The following is a 23,287-nucleotide window of genomic DNA, read 5'->3' as shown; positions in this document are numbered from 1 at the left end:
TTTAACTGGATTATATGGCAGTGTAGACTCAAGGCCCTTCCACACAGCTATATAACCCATTTATAATGGACTTAATGTAACGTAAAACCTTTACCCTTTACCTTAACTACCACCAATTCCTCAATACTTTATATCCCATACCACCATACTTTGCCACAGCAACGCGTGGCTGGGCACAGCTAGTAAATATCTATCTATCTATCTATCTATCTATCTATCTATCTATCTATCTATCTGATGGATAGACAGACAGATAGAATGGATGGATAGGCTGAGGATAGAGATAGACAGAAAGATTTTGGGGGGGGGGTGAGAGATTAGATGGATGGATGGACAGAATGATACAGACAAAATTTATTTATTTGCCCCATTTATACCCCGCCTTCCTCACCCCGAAGGAGACTCAAGGCGGCTCGAAGGGGACTCAAAAGATGGATAGATAAGATACATTCTCATATATAAATGTGAGATAGACAGATATCTTTTTAATGTAATGTGTATTTTGATTTGGAATCCTGGAACTTGGAAATTGGATTAAGTAAGAAACTTTCTGAAACCGTGCAACAGGGAAGTGATGGAATCAGAATCAAATTGCAACCGGCTGCTTCCTTACTGACCCAGTGATTTATTCCAGAAATGAAGAACTTTCCCAAATGATTTATAAGAAAGCTGGTGAGTCGAGGAGGAAGAAGTCAAGCAGAAGTTTGTCTGAATCAGTTGCACTGAGCTGCAAAGGGATTTTTTTCTGATTCTATGAAAAGAGCAACCAGATAGGAGAGCTGCAAGCTACTCTCGGTTTGAGGAAGTTGCAAATATGATAGATTTGTGTGTTTTATGGCAGGCGACACGTGATGCGGTGATCGAAGGGGATTTCCAAGCCCTGCTTGCATTTCAAAGGAAACAAAAAGGCTTTCTGGAAAGGGCTGCATTAAGATTAAGAGATGGGTTTCAAAGGTAGCAAAAAAAAACCCTGGGATCCCATTGCTGCCAGAACTGGAAAGCTGATAGTAATAATAATAAAAATGGCCAAAGGTTTCAGAACTAAAAAGAAAGAGAAAGGGAAGAGGCAAGAATCAATACTATCTCATTCATCGATTCATGAACAACTCGGTATTATGATGTAAACTGGTCGCTACTGTAACATCCCAAGAAATGAGAGATTCTGTGTCTGGGGAGATCAAATAGTGGAAGACATCGAACATTTTTTGATTGACTGCCCAGCATATGCTGAACTTCGACACAGATATTTTCATCCATTATTGTCTAATTTTAGGTCCCCCAACAGAAATGATCTTCTGACAGTCCTCTTGCAAGAAAGATCCACCATAATCAGAGTAAGCCTTTTTATTCTGAAAGCTATCAAGAAAAGAGCACATTTCCTGAAAGAAGAATCAGGAAAATAAGATTTTGACGGCAAACAGAAGGTCAGCTGCTATCCTCCCATCCTTTTTGCCTTGTTTTTATTTATGTTGCACTTTGAAATGGTCATATGACTGGTCAAACAAATAATAATAATAATAATAATAATAATAATAATAATAATAATAATAATAATAATAATAATAATTATTATTATTATTATTATTATTATTATTATTATTATGATAAGGAGAAGACCTGGCTCTGGCTCACGAATGGGACCCTGAAGAAGGAGACAGAAGGCCTGATCCTTGAAGCTCAGGAGCAAGCCATCAGAACAAAGGACATTCAGGCCAAGATCGAAAAATCAGCTGATAACCCAAAATGCAGACTGTGCAAGGAAACTGACGAAACCATTGATCATATCCTCAGCTGCTGTAAGAAAATCACACAGACAGACTACAAACAGAGGCACAACTACCCTGTTTCCCCGAAAATAAGACATCCCCAGAAAATAAGACCTAGTAGAGGTTTTGCTGAATTGCTAAATATAAGGCCTCCCCCGAAAGTAAGACCTAGCAAAGTTTTTGTTTGGAAGCATGCCCAACGAACAGAACACCAGAGCATGCAGAATCCGTAAATGTACGTACCATAGAGTGTTGTACATAGAAAAATTGGTAGCAATAAGAAATTCTTGGTAGGATTCATAGTTTGTCTGGTTATGCTGATTTGTGATGACAACTACTGTACAGTAACAAATGTTCATATTTTTGTTCAACAATAAATGTGAATTCTTCTTCATGGAAAAATAAGACATCCCCTGAAAATAAGACCTAGTGCATCTTTGGGAGCAAAAATTAATATAAGACACTGTCTTATTTTCAGGGAAACACGGTATGTGGCCCAAATGATTCATTGGAACTTATGCCTCAAGTAGATTAGGTCATTGTACCTTCAAGCCATTCCTAACTTATGTCAATCCAATCACAGGGGTTGCTTGGCAAGACTTGTTCAAAGAGAGGATGCTGCTGCTTTCCTCTGAGGCTGAGAGAGTGTGACTTAGTCAGAAAGAAACTGAAGACCTGGCTATGTGTGCAAGTGTTTAAAGAATAAGTTTTTACTGGCTTCGACTTGGTCTGGAATGAGGCTTTTGTACAAGGTCTGGTGGACGAATGGTATAAGCACTTTGCACTGTTTTAAACATTGTATATTGTATATTATAACTGTTTTAACTGTTTTAATGTTTTATTTTATTGTATTATGGTGTTTCGGCATTAATTGCCAGTTTGTAAGCCGCCCTGAGTCCCCTTGGGTGAGAAGGGCGGGGTAGAAATGATGGAAATAAATAAATAAATAAGTACCACCTGCCAGCAGCAAAGAACTGGTGGGATCACAAACCTGCAAAAGTATTGGAAAATGAACATGCAAAGATACTGTGGGACTTCTGAATCCAGACTGACAAAGTTCTGGAACACAACACACCAGACATCACAGTTGTGGAAAAGAAAAAGGTTTGGATCATTGATGTTGCCATCCCAGGTGACAGTCACATTGACGAAAAACAACAGGAAAAACTCAGCCGCTATCAGGACCTCAAGATTGAACTTCAAAGACTCTGGCAGAAACCAGTGCAGGTGGTCCCGGTGGTGATGGGCACATTGGGTGCCGTGCCAAAAGATCTCAGCCGGCATTTGGAAACAATAGACATTGACAAAATCACGATCTGCCAACTGCAAAAGGCCACCCTACTGGGATCTGCGCACATCATCCAAAAATACATCACATAGTCCTAGACACTTGGGAAGTGTTCGACTTGTGATTTTGTGATATGAAATCCAGCATATCTATCTTGTTTGCTGTGTCATAATAAGTAATAATTATTATTATCATTATCATCATCATCATCCATCGATTTCCATTCTGGTTAACCTGTGAGTGGAAATCTGGTAGTTAATCAGGAACACCATAGATTACTTTCCCACTGGTGATCCAATACGAAATCATAGTGAGGATTTAGAAAAATAAAAATCCAACATGCTGGTACTTTTACGTACTCAACCTGACACCATTTTTTAAACGTGGAAGATGCACTTTACATTTTATAATTTTTTCCTGCCAATTGCAAAATCCGATTCCTGAATTTGAGATGGAAGGGATTTGTCCCTTTAAAAACAAAACCAGGTCTTTTAGAATCATAGAATCGTAGAGTTGGAAGAGACCTCATGGGCCATCCAGTCCAACCCCCTGCCAAGAAGCAGGAAATCGCATTCATTCATTTTATTTCACCTTTCTCCACATTTCCTCTTGGGCAAGGCCTGATAAGCATTTCTTGAAAGCATGCCGCATTTGCATAGCCCTGAACCTGTGTTTGCCACTGACTCAGGCCTTCTTTGCAAGAAGCGTGACTAGTCTCCTGCTCAGTCATGATTCTGATCTGAGTAACAGACGTATTTAAAGAAACATCCTTTCAAATGCGTGACAATCAGGTGAAAAGAGTGGGATGCCATTGGTCCAAAAATCAGAAGCAAAAGTCCTGGAGGGTGAATACTGGATTTATGAATGACAGCAATGACATTCACAGCAGAAAACGTGCCTCTGGAGCAGTTGGAAGGGCCCCCTAAAGGGTATCCAGTCCAACCTCCTTCAGGAAGTACCATCAAAGCCCTCCTGACAGATAGCCACCCAGCCTCAGAAACATTTGCACATTCAGGGAGAAACAGGGCCACAGGATCAAAGACTCCTATAGAGTTGGAAGGGCCCTCAAAAGCTCTGATTATGTTTTTAATCCATTTGTATGTGAATAATAATAATAATAATAATAACAGAGGCACAACTATGTGACCCAAATGATTCATTAGAACTTATGCTTCAAGTACCACCTCCCAGCAGTAAAGAACTGGTGGGATCACAAACTGCAAAAGTATTGGAAAATGAACATGCAAAGATACTGTGGGACTTCCGAATCCAGACTGACAAAGTTCTGGAACACAACACACCACACATCACAGTTGTGGAAAAGAAAAAGGTTTGGATCATTGATGTTGCCATCCCAGGTGAGTCGCATTGACGAAAAACAACAGGAAAAACTCCGTTGCTATCAGGACCTCAAGATTGAACTTCAAAGACTCTGGCGGAAACCAGTGTAGGTGGTCCCGGTGGTGATGGGCACACTGGGTGCCATGTCAAAAGATCTCAGCCGGCATTTGGAAACAATAGATATTGACAAAATTACAATCTGCCAACTGCAAAAGGCCACCCTGCTGGGATCTGCGTGCATCATCGAAAATACATCACACAGTCCTAGACACTTGGGAAGTGTTCGACTTGTGATTTTGTGAAACGAAATCCAGCATATCTATCTTGTTTGCTGTGTCATACAATAATAATAATAATAATAATAATAATAATAATAATAATAATAATAATAATAAATCACACAGTCCTAGACATTGGGAAGTGTTCGACTTGTGATTTTGTGATACGAAATCCAGCATATCTATCTTGTTTGCTGTGTCATAATAATAATAATAATAATAATAATAATAACAACAATAATAATACATCACACAGTCCTAGACATTGGGAAGTGTTCGACTTGTGATTTTGTGATACGAAATCCAGCATATCTATCTTGTTTACTGTGTCATACTAATAATAATAATAATAATAATAATAATAATAATAATAATGATGATGATGATTTTATTTCTACGCCACATTTCTCCTCTTGAGGACTCAAGGCAGTTGATATATTTATATTATATTATATTAATATATTATTTTTATAAAGGGAGTAGAGCAACAAGGAACCTGAGGTTATTTTAGCATGATGAAAGCCGTTTTTCTTTGTATTTCTTAAATATTTGTTTTCTTTTCTGAATAAAAATTAGTCAAAGAAAAATAAAGTAGGGGTGGGATAGGCTTTGCCCTGACTCACAACTAATGTCTCAATGAAGTGACAATGCAGAATTGGACAGGAAAAGTCTGTGTGATGAGCCAACGCTGAATCGCCCTCTGAGTCACAGAGCTGACTGGAATTAACCTTTATGCTTCGATCGATCAACATGGAAATGTACAGCTGTCCTACCTTCCAGGGTTTGCCTTAGGTAACTTAGGTCTAAGAAACGCAATGGATCCGGAGCAGTAGAACGGCAGGGCAAAAACATGGGAAGGGGTTGGACTAGATAGCCTTTTGGGCCCCTTCCGGCTCTGGATATACCCATCATAGATATCTCCAAATTGTTATCAATTGTTATTTTACTCTTATTTCTTTTCTCACCCCGAGTTTTAACTTAGTGTTCATGTGGCCCTCCCTTGTTTTATTGTTTTTCTGATTTTGCGTAATGTAGTATATATTATCTTTTATTGTATTGTTCAATGTGTTATGACTTGTTGTTCTATTTATATTCTGTTATATTGTATTGTTCTGGGCATGGCCCCATGTAAGCCGCCCCAAGTCCCCGCTGGGGAGATGGTGGCGGGGTATAAATAAAGTTTTTATTATTATTATTATTATTATTATTATTATTATTATTATTATTATTATTATTATTATCATCAGTCTCTCAAACAAATCTATGGCTGGATGGCTATCTATTGGGAGGGATCGGATGGTGTTTTCCTTTATGGCAAAATGGGGTTGGACTGGATGGCCTTTGGGGTCTCTTCCAACTCTAGCATTCCATGGAACCACTGTTTTCAAGGAATATTCCCTCTAATGCAGTGGACATGCCCTCCCGTCTGGACCTTGTGGGGTCTTCTTTTGGGATGGGGGGACGATTAAAGGGCAAGTGTGAGTATTCTTGTCCAGTTGCCGTTTGGAAAGGATCCTTTTCTTTGAGGTCAAAGACTTGGACAGATGGCCTTTCTTCTCTTTGAGGTCAAAGACTTAGGACAGTTGACCTCGCCCAGGAGCAATACTTCCCCATTTTGGGGATACAGAAGATGGAGGTGACCCCAGAATTCCCTCTGAAGGACCCTTTAACCCCAGACGATTTCCCAACAGAAATGTTAACATCAGGGAATTCGACCTCCTCACTTCCCTCAAATTGCTCATTCATAATGAAAGGTCTCAAAAGCAATGTTGCTTTCGGGACAAATGTGAGACCCACATTATGGCTTTAAAGGATCACATAAAGGATCTGATAGAGTGGAAAGCGGTTGTTTTGGGCGGATATTAGATAGTCCTGTTGCTTTGGTCAGTTAATATATGTCAAACATCTCTGTGTTCTGCATTTTTCTTGAACATAGCACCTTCATTAAAAGGGGAAAAGGGCTGAAAAGCCGAGCTCAGGATAATGCTTAATCTAATGCTTAATGGGGGATTTGGGCACCAACTGCATGGGAGATACGGATGGTCCTGACCTCCAAGGAGGAGCCTCGGGTGGCCTAGGGGATAAAAGCCTCGTGACTTGAAGGTTGGGTTGCTGACCTGAAAGCTGCCAGGTTCGAATCCCACCCGGGGAGAGCGCGGATGAGCTCCCTCTATCCGCTCCAGCTCCATGCGGGGACATGAGAGAAGCCTCCCACAAAACATCAAAAACATCTGGGCGTCCCCTGGGCAACGTCCTTGCAGACGGCCAATTCTCTCACTCCAGAAGCAACTCCAGTTGCTCCTGACACGGAAAAAAACCCCAAAAACCAAAAACCCTCCAAGGGATAATAGCCGCTTTGAGTTTCCTTGTAGAGGGATAAAGCAGGGTATAAATAACTAGCTGTGCCCGGCCACGCGTTGCTGTGGCAAAATATGGTGGTATGGAAAATAAAGTATTGAGGAATTGGTGGTAGTTAAGGTAAAGTGTAAAGGTTTTACCTTACATTAAGTCCATTATAAATGGGTTATATAGCTGTGTGGAAGGGCCTTGAGTCTACAGTGCCATATAATCCAGTTAAAATCTGATAATCTGTATTTTATAGGCAGTGCGGAAGAGGCCTAAGTGAGGCCTAACTCTGCCTGTCCCCTGGGCTGAGTGAGTTGCTAGGAGACCAAGTGGGCGGAGCTTAGCCTTCTAACTGGCAGTGATTGGATAAAAACAATTATTTCTCTCACTGTAATTAGGACTTTAGTTTTCTTTTTGTTATATGAACGTAGAGGCATGGATGGGGGGTTGTGCTGCCAAGTTGAGTGTTTCTGGGATGTGTAGTTTTGTTGTTTTGTCCTAGGCCGAAATTTCATTACCCTTTTATATATATAGATAATAATAATTCCCGCATCAGCAGCAATGGGTCTTTATCTGGAGCTTTCTTCCCTTCGTATTACCCAATGATTACGTTATCTCCCCCCAAAACCATTCAATAAAGGCTCGATAGGCTCTTTCTTTTCTTTGAACGGTTACAACTATTTTATGCATCAGGTTTAAGTCTTTTTTCTCTCTGTTTTTTTTTTTCAAGGTTGGCCATAAGCCCGACTATTGATTCATTTCTCGAGGGTTCTGGCCGCATCCTCCTCCGTCCGGGGGCCTTATCTGGTCCGGGAGAAGGGTCGCTGGCGGTGCTGGGCAGGGTCCCCCTTCAGAGGCTTCTTCCTTGGGGCCCCTGATGCAAAAGAGAGGGGCTCAGGTCAGGAACCGGGTCGGGGATTTGGGCAGGGCTTATATCCCTTCCAGCACCAAACCCCTCTAGTGAGGTGGGATAAGACTCCTTGAGTTGGAAGGAGCCCTTTAAGGCCATCCAGTCCAACCCCCTTCCTTCCAGGCAGGAAGGTACCACCCGATCCCTCCTGACAGATAGCCATCCAGCCATAGATATGATAGCGAGAGACATATAATGATTGGGAGATCTATGACAAATATATCCTTGAATCCTAGAGTTGGAAGAGACCCCAAGGGGCTTCCAGTACAACCTCATTCTCTAAACTGCAGTTGGAAGAAATACAGGGTGAAATTTATAACAGGAATCTGATTTAAGCACTCTTCTGTTTCAGTACTGATCTGTCTTAAATTAGTCCACTCTCCTTAACACTCTGCGAGAGAACATTAGAAGGTCACAGTTAAAGGCTGAGATATCAAGAGCCTGATATCCTGGGTTAAGAATAGTGCAAACAGCCCATATAAATAGTCACAAAGCTCTGAAATGAGACGGATCTGAACCCGAAGGCGGCTAAAGGAGGAGGAAAGTGCGACTTCTGCGGCTTCAAGGATAAGAAGAACCCGAAAAGGACAACTCCTTTGACCAGAGAAGGAATAGAGACAGGGAAAAACAACAAGAAACTGGTTTATAGCTCAAGAGGCATGTTATCTGTTCTGCAGAATAGCACATACTAGTGCAATGATGGGCAACCTTTTGCGCTTTGTGTGTCAAAATTCACCAAAAAACCTAGCTTGACTTGGGTGGTGTGTCACTTCGGAAAAAAAAACCCATAATTTCACAATATGCATAGTTTAAATAACAAAAATGTATAATTGTAATATATAACTATTTAATAAATCAAAAACTATTTATTACCACTATTTCCATGTACAACAATCTATGGTACCTCTTGCAGTTTCCACGCTGATTTCTCTCTATTCTAGTTTCAATGTAGTCATGAATAATGAATAATATAATAATATAATAGTAATAATATGATAATATACTACAATAATAGAATAATAATAGAATGAGATTATATATAATGTGCATAATTCCCATGGAGTAAACAATAAAACCACTGGACCAAATCACACCAAATTTGGCCACAAAAGACACAGTCATCCAATCAATCTGCATGCGGCAGCGTGTCAGCAAAAATGGTTAGGCGTGTCAGTGTTGACATGAGTGTCATAGGTTGGCCATCACTGTACTAGTGTATATACCCAGCATTGCATTTGTTTTGCATGGCTCTTCTTTTCCTTCCTCTCTTTCTCTCATAATAAAATACAAAATCCCCCCCCCCCAAAAAAACAACACCAACAAATAGATTCTGAGCATTTTGCTTTGCCCAACATTGTTTTGTGGGCTTTGACTTGTATTTTGTCACACGGCCAACACAGCTCTTTTTTGGGAATCAAGAACACTAGGATATAGAGAGAACAACTGGGGACAGAAGGAGTGGAGAAGAGGGTCCTTACCTGGGACCTTGTCCACCGAAGTGAAGACGGAGCGCTGGACGGCCTGGTCACAGGCACCTCGCCTGGCTTGGTCATAGAAGCGGAAGGGTAGGTGCTGGGCAGCCGAAGTGGAGCCGTGGCCAAAGCCCATCACTTCATTGGCCGGCTGGACCGGGAGGTCGAGGAGAGCTGAGTTCAAGGGAAAAGCATTTTTACTCTATGACAGAGCTTTCCAAAACTCTGTGTCGCCACATAGTAGTGTGTCACCTGTAGTGTAGTCCACAGGTGCGTTGCATGGAAAATGCTACCCCTAAAAGAGGTCTACAAAGGGCATCCAATCCAACCCCTTCAATTAGGCAGGAAGGCACAATCAAAGCCCTCCTGACAGACAGCCATCCAGCCTCAGTTCAAAAACTTCCAGAGAAGGCAGTGTATACTTGAGGGAAATCAATCCCCCAAATACTGTTGATTCCAGTTCCCAGCATTCCTCCCCATTGTCACTCCTGGGACTCTTAGTCTAACAACCTCTATAGGTTGCTCCAACCCTTGCTTTACTGGATATGTACATTCTCATGTTAAAGAATAAAAAAATATTGATATGATAAGAACTATTCGTAAAAACAAAACTATGTACAAAAACAAAGGGGAAGAAAGAAGAAAGGGAGAAAAGAAACAAGAATAGAACAGAAAAATAGAACAGACTTCTGAAAGATACCAGGAAGTCAAAACAACCAATCATTTTTCTATGTAACATTGTTTCTCTATCCTGAAAATTTTAACCTATGTTTATATTTCAATTTCTTCTTCACCTATGCGCCATATATATATATATATATATATATATATATATATATATATATATTCTTCTATATACTGCAATTAAGTAACTATAACAATAATAACAAAATTTTAATTCATTTTTTTCAGAATATATACAATTTAGTGTAGGTAATACACATAGCAATTGTGTAGTTTTAAATCTGTTCTATTTATGTCCCTTTTTTCATATCTATATATTAATCTTTCTTTTTCTCTTTTCTTTATTCCTTTTCCTTTTTCTTCTTTATTACTATTATATTATTACTGTATTATAAAAGAAATCTTAATAAAAAAGTATTTAAAAAAACCTCTATAGGTTGCTCCAACCCTTGCTTTACTGGATATGTACATTCCCTTGGTATATATAAACATCAGAGTCTCTCCTTGGTAAAGAGACTTTTAAAGAGGTGTTTTAAGGAGGATGGTGATGATAACCATAATTAAATAAAATAGGTCTTGCAAAAATGATGTCCTCTCAAACCTCCTTTGCTGCAGCTTTTCTACACCAAGAGGATTGCACAGGATTGCACGCTGCATTAAAGGAAATACCTTTGAGGGCTTGGCTACATAACCATTTCCAAACAAAACAATAACAAGAAATCAATAACAATAAGTTATATATTGTTATTATCTTTGTTGTTATTGTTATTCTTTCTATCCCATTTTCTCTCTTTAAAAAGAGACCTGAAGTGGCTAAGCATAAAAGCCATAGCTCAACTCATGTCAAGGTGAGGGAGGGAAACATCTGCAGGAAAAAGTGGCCACTTTGAAAGCTAGCTGGGAAAGAAGACAGCTTTCGGTGTCTTTTGCATCCGATTGTCAAGTGTTTCAGGAAGCCACAAAGCCAGCTGGAGGCACAGAATGGAGTCTGTTTGGAAGGAAACCCTCAAGTGAGGAACATTCCTTGGAAATGGCAATATATCAGTAGGCAATGCAGGCGACTCAGCCACAAGGGATGCGTCACGGACGGAAAGCCACAGCTCCTTCGGGAAATACTTTCCTGGGATGTTTCGCAGATACACACACAGAGTTGTGCACATAAACAGAGGAGTTGCCATAGCTTCTTTAAAGATGCTTACTGCACCATCCACTTCCTGTTTACAGCCTGCACTGTGTTCTTTTGACGCCAGAGCCATCTGTCGATGGGTGACGCAAGCCCGGTGAGAAAGGAAGTGGTTCCCCTTACCTGCAATCCTCTGCATCTTCATGCGCCGGGCCTGGATGCGGCCCTTGGCCAGGCGCTGCTTGGCAATGATGCAGCGGATGTGGTCCGAGAAGATGAAAGTGGCTTGGAGGATGGGGAAGGGCTTGGAGTGAGGGCTGGAGGCCGGTTTGTGGATGACGATGTTCAGGGCCCGGCTGTCATCCTCCACTCCAGTCACTTGCATGTCCTGTAGAGAAAGGGAGAGGGATGGAGAAAAGAGAGATTCAGCAATGCTTTAGGGCAGCTCTGGTTCTGCATCATGTTTACCATCATCACTGGTTGAACATCCCTTATCCAAAAGGCCTAGGTTTCGAATCCCTTATCTGAAATGGCCGGGATCAGATTTTGTTTTGAATGCTGGAATATTTGCATATCCATCATGAGTACCCATATTGACTCGAGTCTCATGCGCCATCAAATGTAATGCATGCCTCGGTTCTGTAGGTTTGTTCTTAAGTACTTTTTAAGGTGTAAAGGTAAAGGTTTCCCCTGACGTTAAGTCCAGTCGTGTCTGACGCTGGGAGTTGGTGCCTATCTCCATTTCTAAGCTGAAGAGCCTCCAAGGTCATGTGGCCACTGGCATGACTGCATGGAGCGCCGTTACCTTCCTGCCGGAGTGGTACCTATTGATCTACTCACATTTGCATGTTTTCGAACTGCTAGATTGCCAGAAGCCGGAGCTAACAGTGGGCGCTCACTCCGCTCCCGGGATTTGATCCTGGGACCTTTCGGTCTGCAAGTTCAGCAGCTCAGCGCTTTAACACACTTCGCCACCGGGGCTCCTTTTTTTAAGATGTAACTTCAGCCAAATCTATATATTGTTTAGTTTTGGATCACATAGGGAAAGGTGAACACCCCTGTGGTGTTTCCTTTGCTGTCTGTGCCCCTGTTCTGAAGATTTCACTGCACTTTCTGTCCCTGTGAGAATTGGATTTTGGAAAATGTGGCTTTTTGTGGAAACAAGGATTGGATATAAATCTTCAATGGAGACCCCTTTCCCGCATGATAATAACTCTTTCAGGAATCAATTTTTCTTCCAAGGGTAGATTTTTGTAACTTGGGAACAGCCCATAGACATGGCTTTGCTCCCTTAATGCTTACCTGGAGAAGGCCAGCGAACTTGACCACTCCCCATCCTAATCGGGCCACGTCTGGCTCCACCAGACTCATCTGGTAGATATCCACCGCCAGGAACCTCTGGGCCGGACCCCCGTCTTTGGTGATTACTGTGCAGGCAATTAAGTCGCTGTTGTCTGGAAAGGAAAGACAGGAGGAAAAGACGGATTGAGAGGAGCTTTCACAGATCATAGAATCCTATAGTTGCCTTGGGTCAATGCTATGGTGCCATTGGGATGTAATTTTGCAAGGTCTTAAGCCTTCTCTGCTAAACAACAAATCCCAGGATCCTACAGTAAATGAGAGATGAGGTCCCTCAAAGAGGAGCTCTTGCAGCAGCTTCGTCTTTGGTTTTGGCTCAGCATTAAGATTACTGTATGACGCGGATTTAATGCACATCCTAATTTTGGTGAAGCAACTGAGTCAAAAAAGTTTGGAGTCAATAGTGTATGTATTTAAATTGTCTCATGTTTCATCTCGGTATTTTAATTGTATTGTACCCCACATTGAGACACAACTAGAGGAGGATAAAAAAATAAAATAATAATTATTACCATCATCTGATGCTTCTCTCTCCCCCATGCAGCCTTTAATCCTTCTAATGTGACGTGTATGAAAGGTCTAAAAGACCCAAAGGCACCAGATCCCATCTGATGTAAACAGGGTCAGTACAAGCCACCCAAAGTTCTTGGCGAGGAAATGCATTCAAAACATGCTGCTAAATAGGGACTAGAGACATTTTGGGGTTGGAATGGTTTCCTTGTCTCTGCCATAAGGCACTGAAGGTGTTATGATTGAGCCTCATGGCTCTGTTACTGACAGACGTGGGCGTAAGACTCCTCGGGAGTCAGATACTCTCGAGGAGCGAGAGAGAAAAAGACTGCGAGACATATTTGCAGCACCATCTGACGAAGAATCTTTCGAAGGGTTTACGGAGAGAATGGAGGAGGGGCTGGTTAGCTCAGAGGAGGATGAGATGGATTGGACTCGGGTAAGGGAGGATTTGGGGGCCACTGGCCATGATGGGGCAGAAGATGAATGGGGACCTTCAGGATTAGACCCATGGCTTAGCTGGAGGGATGGGACGGGATCCACAGCTGGAGATGCTGTTGGGCGTAGTCAGAGGTGTTCCAGCTCTGACGAGGAAAGTGATGAGGAAACGCCCGGGTTAAGGAGGACAGCTGACAGTGATGAAGATTTGTAACTGGCATAAAATGGGGCTTGGGAGCAATTGCAAATTGCGTCGGGCAAGGTAATCTGGGCAAACGCTTGGGATCCGTGTGTGTGTGGGACGCTTCCCTGAAGACTTGTGTGCTTTCCTGTGCTGTGACGTAAGTTGATTGAAATCCAGGGTCAGACGGCGGGAGGGATTGTGTGGGCATTTGTTTGTGCAAACCTGTGCTTACTCTTATTAGCTTGACCTTCCGTCGTCTTTCTGACGGACGCCATCTCCTGCTTTGAGAACCCGGACTGAACTGACCACGGCTTGTCTTCCCCCCTTCTTGGACTTGGAAAAACTACAAACGTCTGCTTCTGGCTTTGATCTACGGAACGGAACTGGTCTACTCTACTTCTACAATCCTTGGCTGAATTGCTCGTGTTGGAGATCCTGTCTACTGTGTGTGTGTGGGAGCGACGCAAGTTACTCTAAGCACAGTGCTGGCAGCAGAGAGGAATCTGCTGCCAATTAGTTGCATTCTTTGTATCTTTTGTTCCTTGGCTTTCGTTCTGTTAATACCTAGGCTGAAGCAAGCAGTTTGTTTTTACCCGGATTAAACTCCGGTTTAATCCGGTTTATCTTTTGAACATTTACTTTTGTCCCTTTTTGCTCATAAAGGCAAAAACTGCCTGGCCCTTGTGTTTTTACGGGCATTTTTGAGTTCTGTAATCTAATAAACTCTGTTACTTTGAATCTTGTGGCGTTCTGTCCTTGACAGATTGCCCGACGCCATAAAAAGTTTATTGCAGCAATAAACCCGTCAGGAAGACGATGGATGAGTTAAGAGCCAAAGTAGACCAATTGCAAACGGCCTTTACCGTAAGCCAAACAGCTTTTGCTGTGAAAGGACATGTTTTGACTCCTGAACGCTTTGACGGAACCAGGTGCAAGTTGCCAACCTTTTTGGCACAAGTGGAGCTTTATTTTTCTCAGCTCAGTGCTCATGCTTTTCCTACTGACACTAGTAAGGTGGCTTTTATTTTGAGTTTGTTGACCGGTTCCGCAGGACAATGGGCCACTAATTTAATTTTGGGAAATGACCCAGTCAAGGACAATTTGAATAATTTCAAAAAGTTGTTAACTGATACTTTTGGGGATCCTCTCCGCACGGAGAACGCTGGGTGGGCCCTGTATCGGTTGAAACAGGGAAAGGGGACTGTTTTGGATTACTTAAATAAGTTTAACCTGTATCGCCACCAGCTGGATTGGGGGGAAAATGCATTCATGCTTTTATTTACTGCCGGGTTAAGTGATATGCTCCAGGATGAATTAGCACGCTTGGAGCCGGCTGAAAGCTGGGACGCCTTAGTAGCTAAGGTGCTGCGTTTAGACGCAAGGTTCGAGGCTCGTAAACACTCAAAAGCAATGTGTGCGCCACCCATGCATGTAACCAGGGCACCTGTGGTGATGGGGGAAGAGCCCATGGAGCTTGGGGTCTTTAAAAAGCTGTCTACAGAGGAAAAGAGCCGTAGGAGGCAGCTGGGCTTGTGTTTGTACTGTGGGAATGCTGGGCATTTTGCCAAAAATTGTAATGTGAAACCTTCCCAGCTTTCGGGAAAAGGCCAGCCCTAGTGCGACGTGAGTCCAACGCACTAGGGCTCCTCAAGCAGTCAACTGAGGGGAGGAAGCATGTTTTCGTACCCATTACATTATCTGTTGGGGGAAGGGAACTTGTTTCTACTCTGGCACTGCTGGACTCAGGAGCTACGGTCTCCTATGTAGATATTGAGTTTGCTAAGAAGCATGGCATTCCTAGAGTGCGCAAAGCATGCGACGTGTGGGTGGAGGGAGCAGATGGGAGACTGCTGGAGACTGGGGTGGTTAACCAGGAAACCTCAGCAGTAACGTGGGAGGTGCAGGGAGTAACGGGAACGTTTGTGTGGGATATTACGAGCTTGCCTCGATATGATGTGATCCTGGGGATGGATTGGCTAGCTGTAGTAAACCCACAAGTGAATTGGGCAACACGTAAAGTGATCTTAAAGAGGCAGGATTGTTGCACTCTAAACGTTACTCATGCTGATATGGAGGGAGTGCCTGCTGAGTATGGGGAGTTCTCTGATGTATTTTGTAAAAGAGAAGCGGACAAATTACCACCGCACAGGCCATATGATTGCGCCATCAAGTTGGCAGAAGGTGCGAAACTGCCAGCAGGGAGGCTGTATGCCTTGACTGTACCGGAAAGGCAAGCTTTGCGGGAGTTTTTAGATGAAAATTTAGCCAAGGGGTTTATTCGCCCATCTAGTTCTCCAACTGCGGCACCAGTATTCTTTGTAGCCAAAAAGACTGGGGAACTTAGGCTGGTCTGCGACTATCGGATCCTAAACAAATACACCATTCGGGATAGGTACCCGCTCCCTTTAATCTCGGAACTGTTATCAAGGGTGCAAGGGGCTAAGGTCTTTACCAAGCTTGACCTGCGGGGGGCCTATAACTTAATCCGTATACGGGAAGGGGATGAATGGAAGACGGCATTTAACACGTGTTTCGGATGCCACGAGTTCCGAGTCATGCCTTTTGGGCTTTGTAATGCTCCTGCGGTCTTCCAGAGGTTCATGAACGATGTGTTCAGGGACCTAATTGACCAATTTTTAGTGATTTATTTGGATGATATCTTGATTTTTTCTAAGGACGAGAAAGAACATCGTCAACATGTCAAGCAGGTTCTGCACCGACTGCGGGCTAATGGGCTTTTCGCCAAGGCTTCCAAATGCGTCTTTCATGTGCCTGAAGTGGAGTTCCTAGGTCATGTAGTGTCAGGTAGGGAACTTAAAATGGACCCACATAAGGTTGACGCCGTCAACTCATGGCAGGAGCTGAAAACTAAGAAGGATGTACAAAGGTTCTTAGGTTTCGCTAATTACTACCGGGAGTTTATTCCGAATTTTGCAAAGCTCACGGTACCTTTGACGCAGCTTCTGCGCAAGAAACAGCCATTTGTGTGGGGGCGGGAAGCTCACGAGGCGTTTCTACAACTTAAGTCTAGTTTTCAATCGGACAACATACTAACCCATCCTGATGTTGACAAACCGTTCGTGGTAGAAGCGGACGCTTCTAGCTACGCGTTGGGGGCTGTATTGTCTCAGAAGGATTCCTCAGGGACCTTGCGTCCCTGTGGATTTTACTCACGGCAACTAACACCCTTCGAGCAGAACTATACCATATGGGAGAAGGAGTTGTTGGCGATTAAGGTGGCGTTTGAGGTGTGGCGGCACTGGCTTGAAGGGGCACGGCACCAGATCGTGGTCAGATCTGATCACAAGAATTTAGAGCACTTGCAAACAGCAAAGAAGTTAAACCAGCGTCAAATCCGATGGGCTTTGTTTTTCTCCAGGTTTAACTTCAAGGTGCAGTTCGTAGAGGGGAAGGCAAACTTGCGGGCCGATGCTTTATCCCGCAAGCCGGAGTTTAAGACCAATGAGCAGGTTGTATGTCAGACCATCTTGCCTACTGCCTCTCTGTGTGTTGTAGATAATGAGCTCGGGTTACATGACCAGATCCTTGAGGCTCAGAGGGATGATGTGTGGACACAGGAGCAACTGATGCTGCTCTCAGCAGGTAACCGTACCATACTGCCGCATCTACAAGATCAAGATGGAGTATTGGTACGCAGGGGGCAGGTCTACGTACCAGTGGGGGCCCTCAGGTTGGAGGTGATTAGAGCCCACCATGACGAACCCATGGCTGGGCACTTTGGCAGATTCAAGACCGTGCAGCTCATTACCAGGAGCTATTGGTGGCCAAAGATGCGGCAAGACATTCTGCGCTTTTGTGACAGCTGCGCCGTTTGCCAGCAGAGTAAGACGCCTGTTGGGCGCCCTAGAGGGTTGTTGTCGTCTTTACCTGTTCCGGACAGGCCATGGCAAATCATTTCCATGGATTTCATTTCAGATTTGCCTAAGTCTGGGGGTTATACTTGTATTTGGGTGGTGGTGGATTTATTTAGTAAACTGGCTCATTTTATTCCTTGTTCAACCATTCCGGCGGCCCCTACGTTGGCCCTATTATTTACTAAGCACATCTATCGTTTGCACGGAGCACCCGAGGTGATTATTTCAGATAGGGCTCCGCAATTTGTGTCACGCTTTTGGAAACATTTCCATGAGTGCTTGGGGACTAAGTTAAACGTTTCTTCAGCCTTTCATCCGCAAACGGATGGACAGTCGGAACGGGTTAATGGGCTCTTAGAGCAATACCTGCGTTGTTTTTGTTTAGATCAACCCACGGCTTGGGTGAAGTGGCTACCGGTGGCGGAATTTGCTTACAACAATGCGGTGCACACATCTAGTCAGCATACGCCGTTTGAGCTAACTTATGGTTTTCACCCACGGGGAGGTGTGGCGCCGTCGACCAATGTGGTCTCTTCGGACCCTGTGTACCGCTCTACGGAAATGGCTGCATTGCATGATGTTGCCCGTCGCTTACTGTTGGAAGCTAAGGCAACGCAGAAGACTCAGGCTGACCGCCACAGGCAGGCAGGGGAGGAGTTGGAAGAAGGGGATTTGGTGTGGTTATCTTCCAAACATATTAAACAGGCTGGGGGAAAGTTTGCGCCTCGGTATTTGGGTCCCTTTCCTATCGTTAAAAAGATTTCTTCCGTTGCGTTTCGTTTGCGTTTACCGTCTAGTTTAAAGGTCCATCCAGTCTTTCATCGTTCGCTGTTGAAACTTGATACCTCTAGTCGTCGTGGTGCTATAGCGGAGGGTATCACTGCCACTTCTCCGCCATCGGGGGAGGAGGCCTTTGTGAGAGGGGATAGTGTTATGATTGAGCCTCATGGCTCTGTTACTGACAGACGTGGGCGTAAGACTCCTCGGGAGTCAGATACTCTCGAGGAGCGAGAGAGAAAAAGACTGCGAGACATATTTGCAGCACCATCTGACGAAGAATCTTTCGAAGGGTTTACGGAGAGAATGGAGGAGGGGCTGGTTAGCTCAGAGGAGGATGAGATGGATTGGACTCGGGTAAGGGAGGATTTGGGGGCCACTGGCCATGATGGGGCAGAAGATGAATGGGGACCTTCAGGATTAGACCCATGGCTTAGCTGGAGGGATGGGACGGGATCCACAGCTGGAGATGCTGTTGGGCGTAGTCAGAGGTGTTCCAGCTCTGACGAGGAAAGTGATGAGGAAACGCCCGGGTTAAGGAGGACAGCTGACAGTGATGAAGATTTGTAACTGGCATAAAATGGGGCTTGGGAGCAATTGCAAATTGCGTCGGGCAAGGTAATCTGGGCAAACGCTTGGGATCCGTGTGTGTGTGGGACGCTTCCCTGAAGACTTGTGTGCTTTCCTGTGCTGTGACGTAAGTTGATTGAAATCCAGGGTCAGACGGCGGGAGGGATTGTGTGGGCATTTGTTTGTGCAAACCTGTGCTTACTCTTATTAGCTTGACCTTCCGTCGTCTTTCTGACGGACGCCATCTCCTGCTTTGAGAACCCGGACTGAACTGACCACGGCTTGTCTTCCCCCCTTCTTGGACTTGGAAAAACTACAAACGTCTGCTTCTGGCTTTGATCTACGGAACGGAACTGGTCTACTCTACTTCTACAATCCTTGGCTGAATTGCTCGTGTTGGAGATCCTGTCTACTGTGTGTGTGTGGGAGCGACGCAAGTTACTCTAAGCACAGTGCTGGCAGCAGAGAGGAATCTGCTGCCAATTAGTTGCATTCTTTGTATCTTTTGTTCCTTGGCTTTCGTTCTGTTAATACCTAGGCTGAAGCAAGCAGTTTGTTTTTACCCGGATTAAACTCCGGTTTAATCCGGTTTATCTTTTGAACATTTACTTTTGTCCCTTTTTGCTCATAAAGGCAAAAACTGCCTGGCCCTTGTGTTTTTACGGGCATTTTTGAGTTCTGTAATCTAATAAACTCTGTTACTTTGAATCTTGTGGCGTTCTGTCCTTGACAGAAGGTGATGGATTTAGATCTATAATAATAATAATAATAAGAAGAAGAAGAAGAAGAAGAAGAAGAAGGAGAAGAAGAAGAAGAAGACGACGACTCTGGCAGAAACCTGTGCAGGTGGTCCCGGTGGTGATGGGTACACTGGGTGCCGTGCCAAAAGATCTCAGCCAGCATTTGGAAACATTGACAAAATTACGATCTGAAAACTGCAAAAGGCCACCCTGCTGGGATTTGCACGCATCATCCGAAAATACATCACACAGTCCTAGACACTTGGGAAGTGTTCGACTTGTGATTTTGTGATACGAAATCCAGCATATCTATCTTGTTTGCTGTGTCATAATAAATAATAATATCTATCTTGTTTGCTGTGACATAATAAAATAATAATAAAAACTTTATTTATATCCCGCTCTATCTCCCGAAGGACTCGGGGTGGCTTATACTGGGACAAGTCCAAAACTGTATTACATCAATAAAAACATAACACAATAAAATCACAATATAATAACACTTCTCACAAAAGTTAAAAATAACCTAAAACATACAAAATAATCCCAATCTATGGTGGAAATCTCGGCCAGAGAACACAGCCAATCTCCACAAACTATAAATAATGTGAATTTCCAGGAATGATGTGGATTTCCTCTGCTGTTATAATAGTTGCGATGGCAAACATTGCTCTGACAAAGCGCAACAGACAACAAGCGAACGTCGAAATGAACTTTAATGCACGACGCTCAATGCTCAATGGCGACAGGTCTATGAAACAGGAGGCAGTTCCAGGAATAAGCATTAAACCCCGTCAATGAGCATTAACTGAAGAAAAAGAAATGAGGGCCAGGTACCGATCAAACAATCAATAGGCAGGAAACGACACCGTTCCAGTTGAAAGAGGGGAAAAAAGAGAAAAGTTACAATTGGATTTGCTTGAAGAGCATTCATCTAAAAGACCTGACGGAGACAGCGTAATCGCATTTCCAGTCAGTTTACTGTCAAGCCAAAAAGAGGCTGATAATACATTTAAGAAAATTTTATAATTATAATTAATCCACAGATTGCACTGTATATGGTTTTATGATTACATTTTATTATTTTTAAATATGTGCTTTTATCAAAGCATCCGACTTTGTTGTGCCCTGCCTTGAGCCAAAAGGAGAGTTGGGTACTAAATAAATAATAATTATTATTACTGTTAATAAAAATCGGGTTTTGTAGTATTTTAACTGTGTTTTAATATGTGCTTTTATAGATGTATCCAAAAGGAGAGTCAGGTAATAAATACAAATGTGTTGTTGTTGTTTTCATGCCTCTTTGGGATGACTCGGAGAGCATTTGCAACACGTCTCCTCCAGTCAAATTGCAATACACTCCTCCAAAACGGTTACCGTAAATATCGCTGACATTTCTCCTATTAATATGAACAGCGCTTGGCCAGATGCAAACATGGGCGCTGCGTTTCCTAGCAGACGCCAATTATTTATTACCAGAATATATGTCTATTTTGAGAGTCCTGAGTTCCAGTCAATGCAACTGCGGGCAAGGAGGGGGGCTTGTTTTTCCCTCCTAAAAACTGAAAACAACATCAACAAAAACAGGAAATGAGCCCTGACCAAAGAATTGCTCGACTAATCATCTGAAAAGGAAGAACTAGGCCTTTCTTTTCTGTTTCTTAGTAAAGGTAAAGGTTTCCCCTGAGGTTAAGTCCAGTCATGTCTGACCCTGAGGGTTGGTGCTCATCTCCATTTCTAAGCCGAAGAGCCGGCGTTGTCCGTAGACACCTCCAAGGTCATGTGGCCATAGGCATGACTGCATGGAGCGCCGTTACCTTCCCGCCGGAGCGATACCTATTGATCTACTCACATTGGCATGTTTTCGAACTGCTAGGTTGGCAGAAGCTGGAGCTAACAGCGGGCGCTCACTCCGCTCCCGGGATTTGAACCTGGGACCTTTCGGTCTGCAAGTTCAGCAGCTCAGTGCTTTAACACACTTCACCACCGGGGCTCCCTTTCTGTTTCTTAATTCTCACTAAATTGTAGAACGAAGTTGTGGCAGTTTCATAAACTTTCTCCATGTTTTTATGATAGAACCAAATAGGAAATGACATTTATAACCGAGGAACAAAAATCCTGTTACATAGTGTCATTACTAGCCGCTTTGCTGGAGTTCTTCAAGATAAAAACAAAGGAAATGCACCCTTAATTATTTTGTTCTCTCACCCAAAATGACCAAATTTTGCTTCTATTACAACTTTTCCAGGACTTAAAACTACAGCCAAGTGACTGAAAATCCTGCTTAAGCTCCAAAAGTAAGGTAAGGTAGGTAAAGTTTTCCCCTGACGTTAAGTCCTGCTGTGACCGACTCTGGGGGTTGGTGCTCATCTCCATTTCTAAGCCAAAGAGCCGGCGTTGTCTATAGACACCTCCAAGGTTATGTGGCCGGCATGACTGCATGGAGCACCATTACCTTCTCACCAGAGCAGTACCTATTGATCTACTCACATTTGCATGTTTTCAAACTGCTAGGTTGGCAGGAGCTGGGGCTAACAGTGGGTGCTCATTCTGCTCCCGGGATTTGAACCTGGGACCTTTTGGTCCACAAGTTCAGCAGCTCAGCGCTTTAACACACTACGCCACCAGGGGCCCCTCTTCAAAAGTAAAAGGGAAAGCAAAGTGGCAAAGAAACAATGCATTATGTTGGGTGTCTCTGCAAAACTAGAGATTTGGGGTCTGGAAGCAAAACTCCATGGTCTCATTGTGCACCCAGAAGTCTCGCTCTCTTCTAATCCTTCCAATCAGTGCAATGCTATGATTGGCCTTTTGGGGGGGGGACAGGAAAGACTTTGGGCTGTGCAACTCACTCAGGTCCAGCACGTCGTCCGTCTTAATCAAGTCCTCTTCCCTTGTCAAAGGCAGCTGCGTCTCTGGCTCGTCCTGGAGGTGCAGGGAGAGGGAGCGGAGCATGAAGAAGACCCGGATGGCCTGGAAACACAAAGGAGAGAGATCATAACATCATAGAGTTGGAAGGGGTCCCTAAGGGACATACAGTTCAACCATCTTCTGCCTTAAGGCAGGAAAAGCACAATCAAAGCCTCCCTGACAGATGGCCACCCAGCCTCTGTTTCAAAGGATCCTCCTTCACACTCTTGAGGCAGAGAGTTCTACTGTTAAACAGCTCAGAAAGTTCTTCCTGATGTTCAGGTGGAATCTCCTTTCCTATCCTTTGAACCATGGCTCCGTTGAGTCCTCAGAAAGGAAGCCTGTTCCCCCTTCCTTATGAAAGCTCCTTGTGTGAGCACGGATTGATATAGACGGATACTATGTTTATTGATTAGTTCACTGATCATAAAGGTAAAGGTAAAGGTAAAGGTTTTCCCCTGACATTAAGTCCAGTCAGGTCTGACTCTGGGGGTTGGTGCTCATCTCCATTTCTAGGCCGAAGAGCCGGCGTTGTCCGTAGACACCTCCAAGGTCATGTGGCCGGCATGACTGCATGGAGCGCCGTTACCGTCCTGCTGGAGCAGTACCTATTGATCTACTCACATTTGCATGTTTTCGAACTGCAAGGTTGACAGGAGCTGGGGTTAACAGTGGGTGCTCATTCCACTCCCAGGATTTGAACCTGGGACCTTTTTGTC

General features: G+C 43.7%; 1 protein-coding gene across 5 annotated transcripts in view; it reads right to left on the bottom strand.

Moving 5' to 3' along the window:
- The window catches only part of clec16a (C-type lectin domain containing 16A), a 69,193-nt gene that overhangs the window by 21,004 nt on the left and 24,902 nt on the right, over positions 1–23,287 (bottom strand). For 4 of the 5 annotated variants that reach the window (XM_062964553.1, XM_062964552.1, XM_062964551.1 and 1 more), the window contains 4 exons: positions 22,511–22,631; positions 12,511–12,662; positions 11,392–11,596; positions 9,408–9,575 (listed from right to left, as the gene is read on the bottom strand). In XM_062964553.1, the coding sequence (XP_062820623.1) occupies positions 9,408–9,575; positions 11,392–11,596; positions 12,511–12,662; positions 22,511–22,631 (646 nt within the window). Of the gene's footprint in view, positions 1–7,571; positions 7,894–9,407; positions 9,576–11,391; positions 11,597–12,510; positions 12,663–22,510; positions 22,632–23,287 lie in introns of those variants that run through there. The other variant, XM_062964554.1, reaches the window with a different exon arrangement.

The sequence above is a fragment of the Anolis carolinensis genome, unplaced genomic scaffold (genome assembly GCF_035594765.1).
Source record: "Anolis carolinensis isolate JA03-04 unplaced genomic scaffold, rAnoCar3.1.pri scaffold_13, whole genome shotgun sequence".
Lineage (NCBI taxonomy): Eukaryota > Metazoa > Chordata > Lepidosauria > Squamata > Dactyloidae > Anolis > Anolis carolinensis.
Note: the sequence above shows the minus strand (reverse complement) of the source record. Positions and strands in the feature narration are given on the sequence as shown.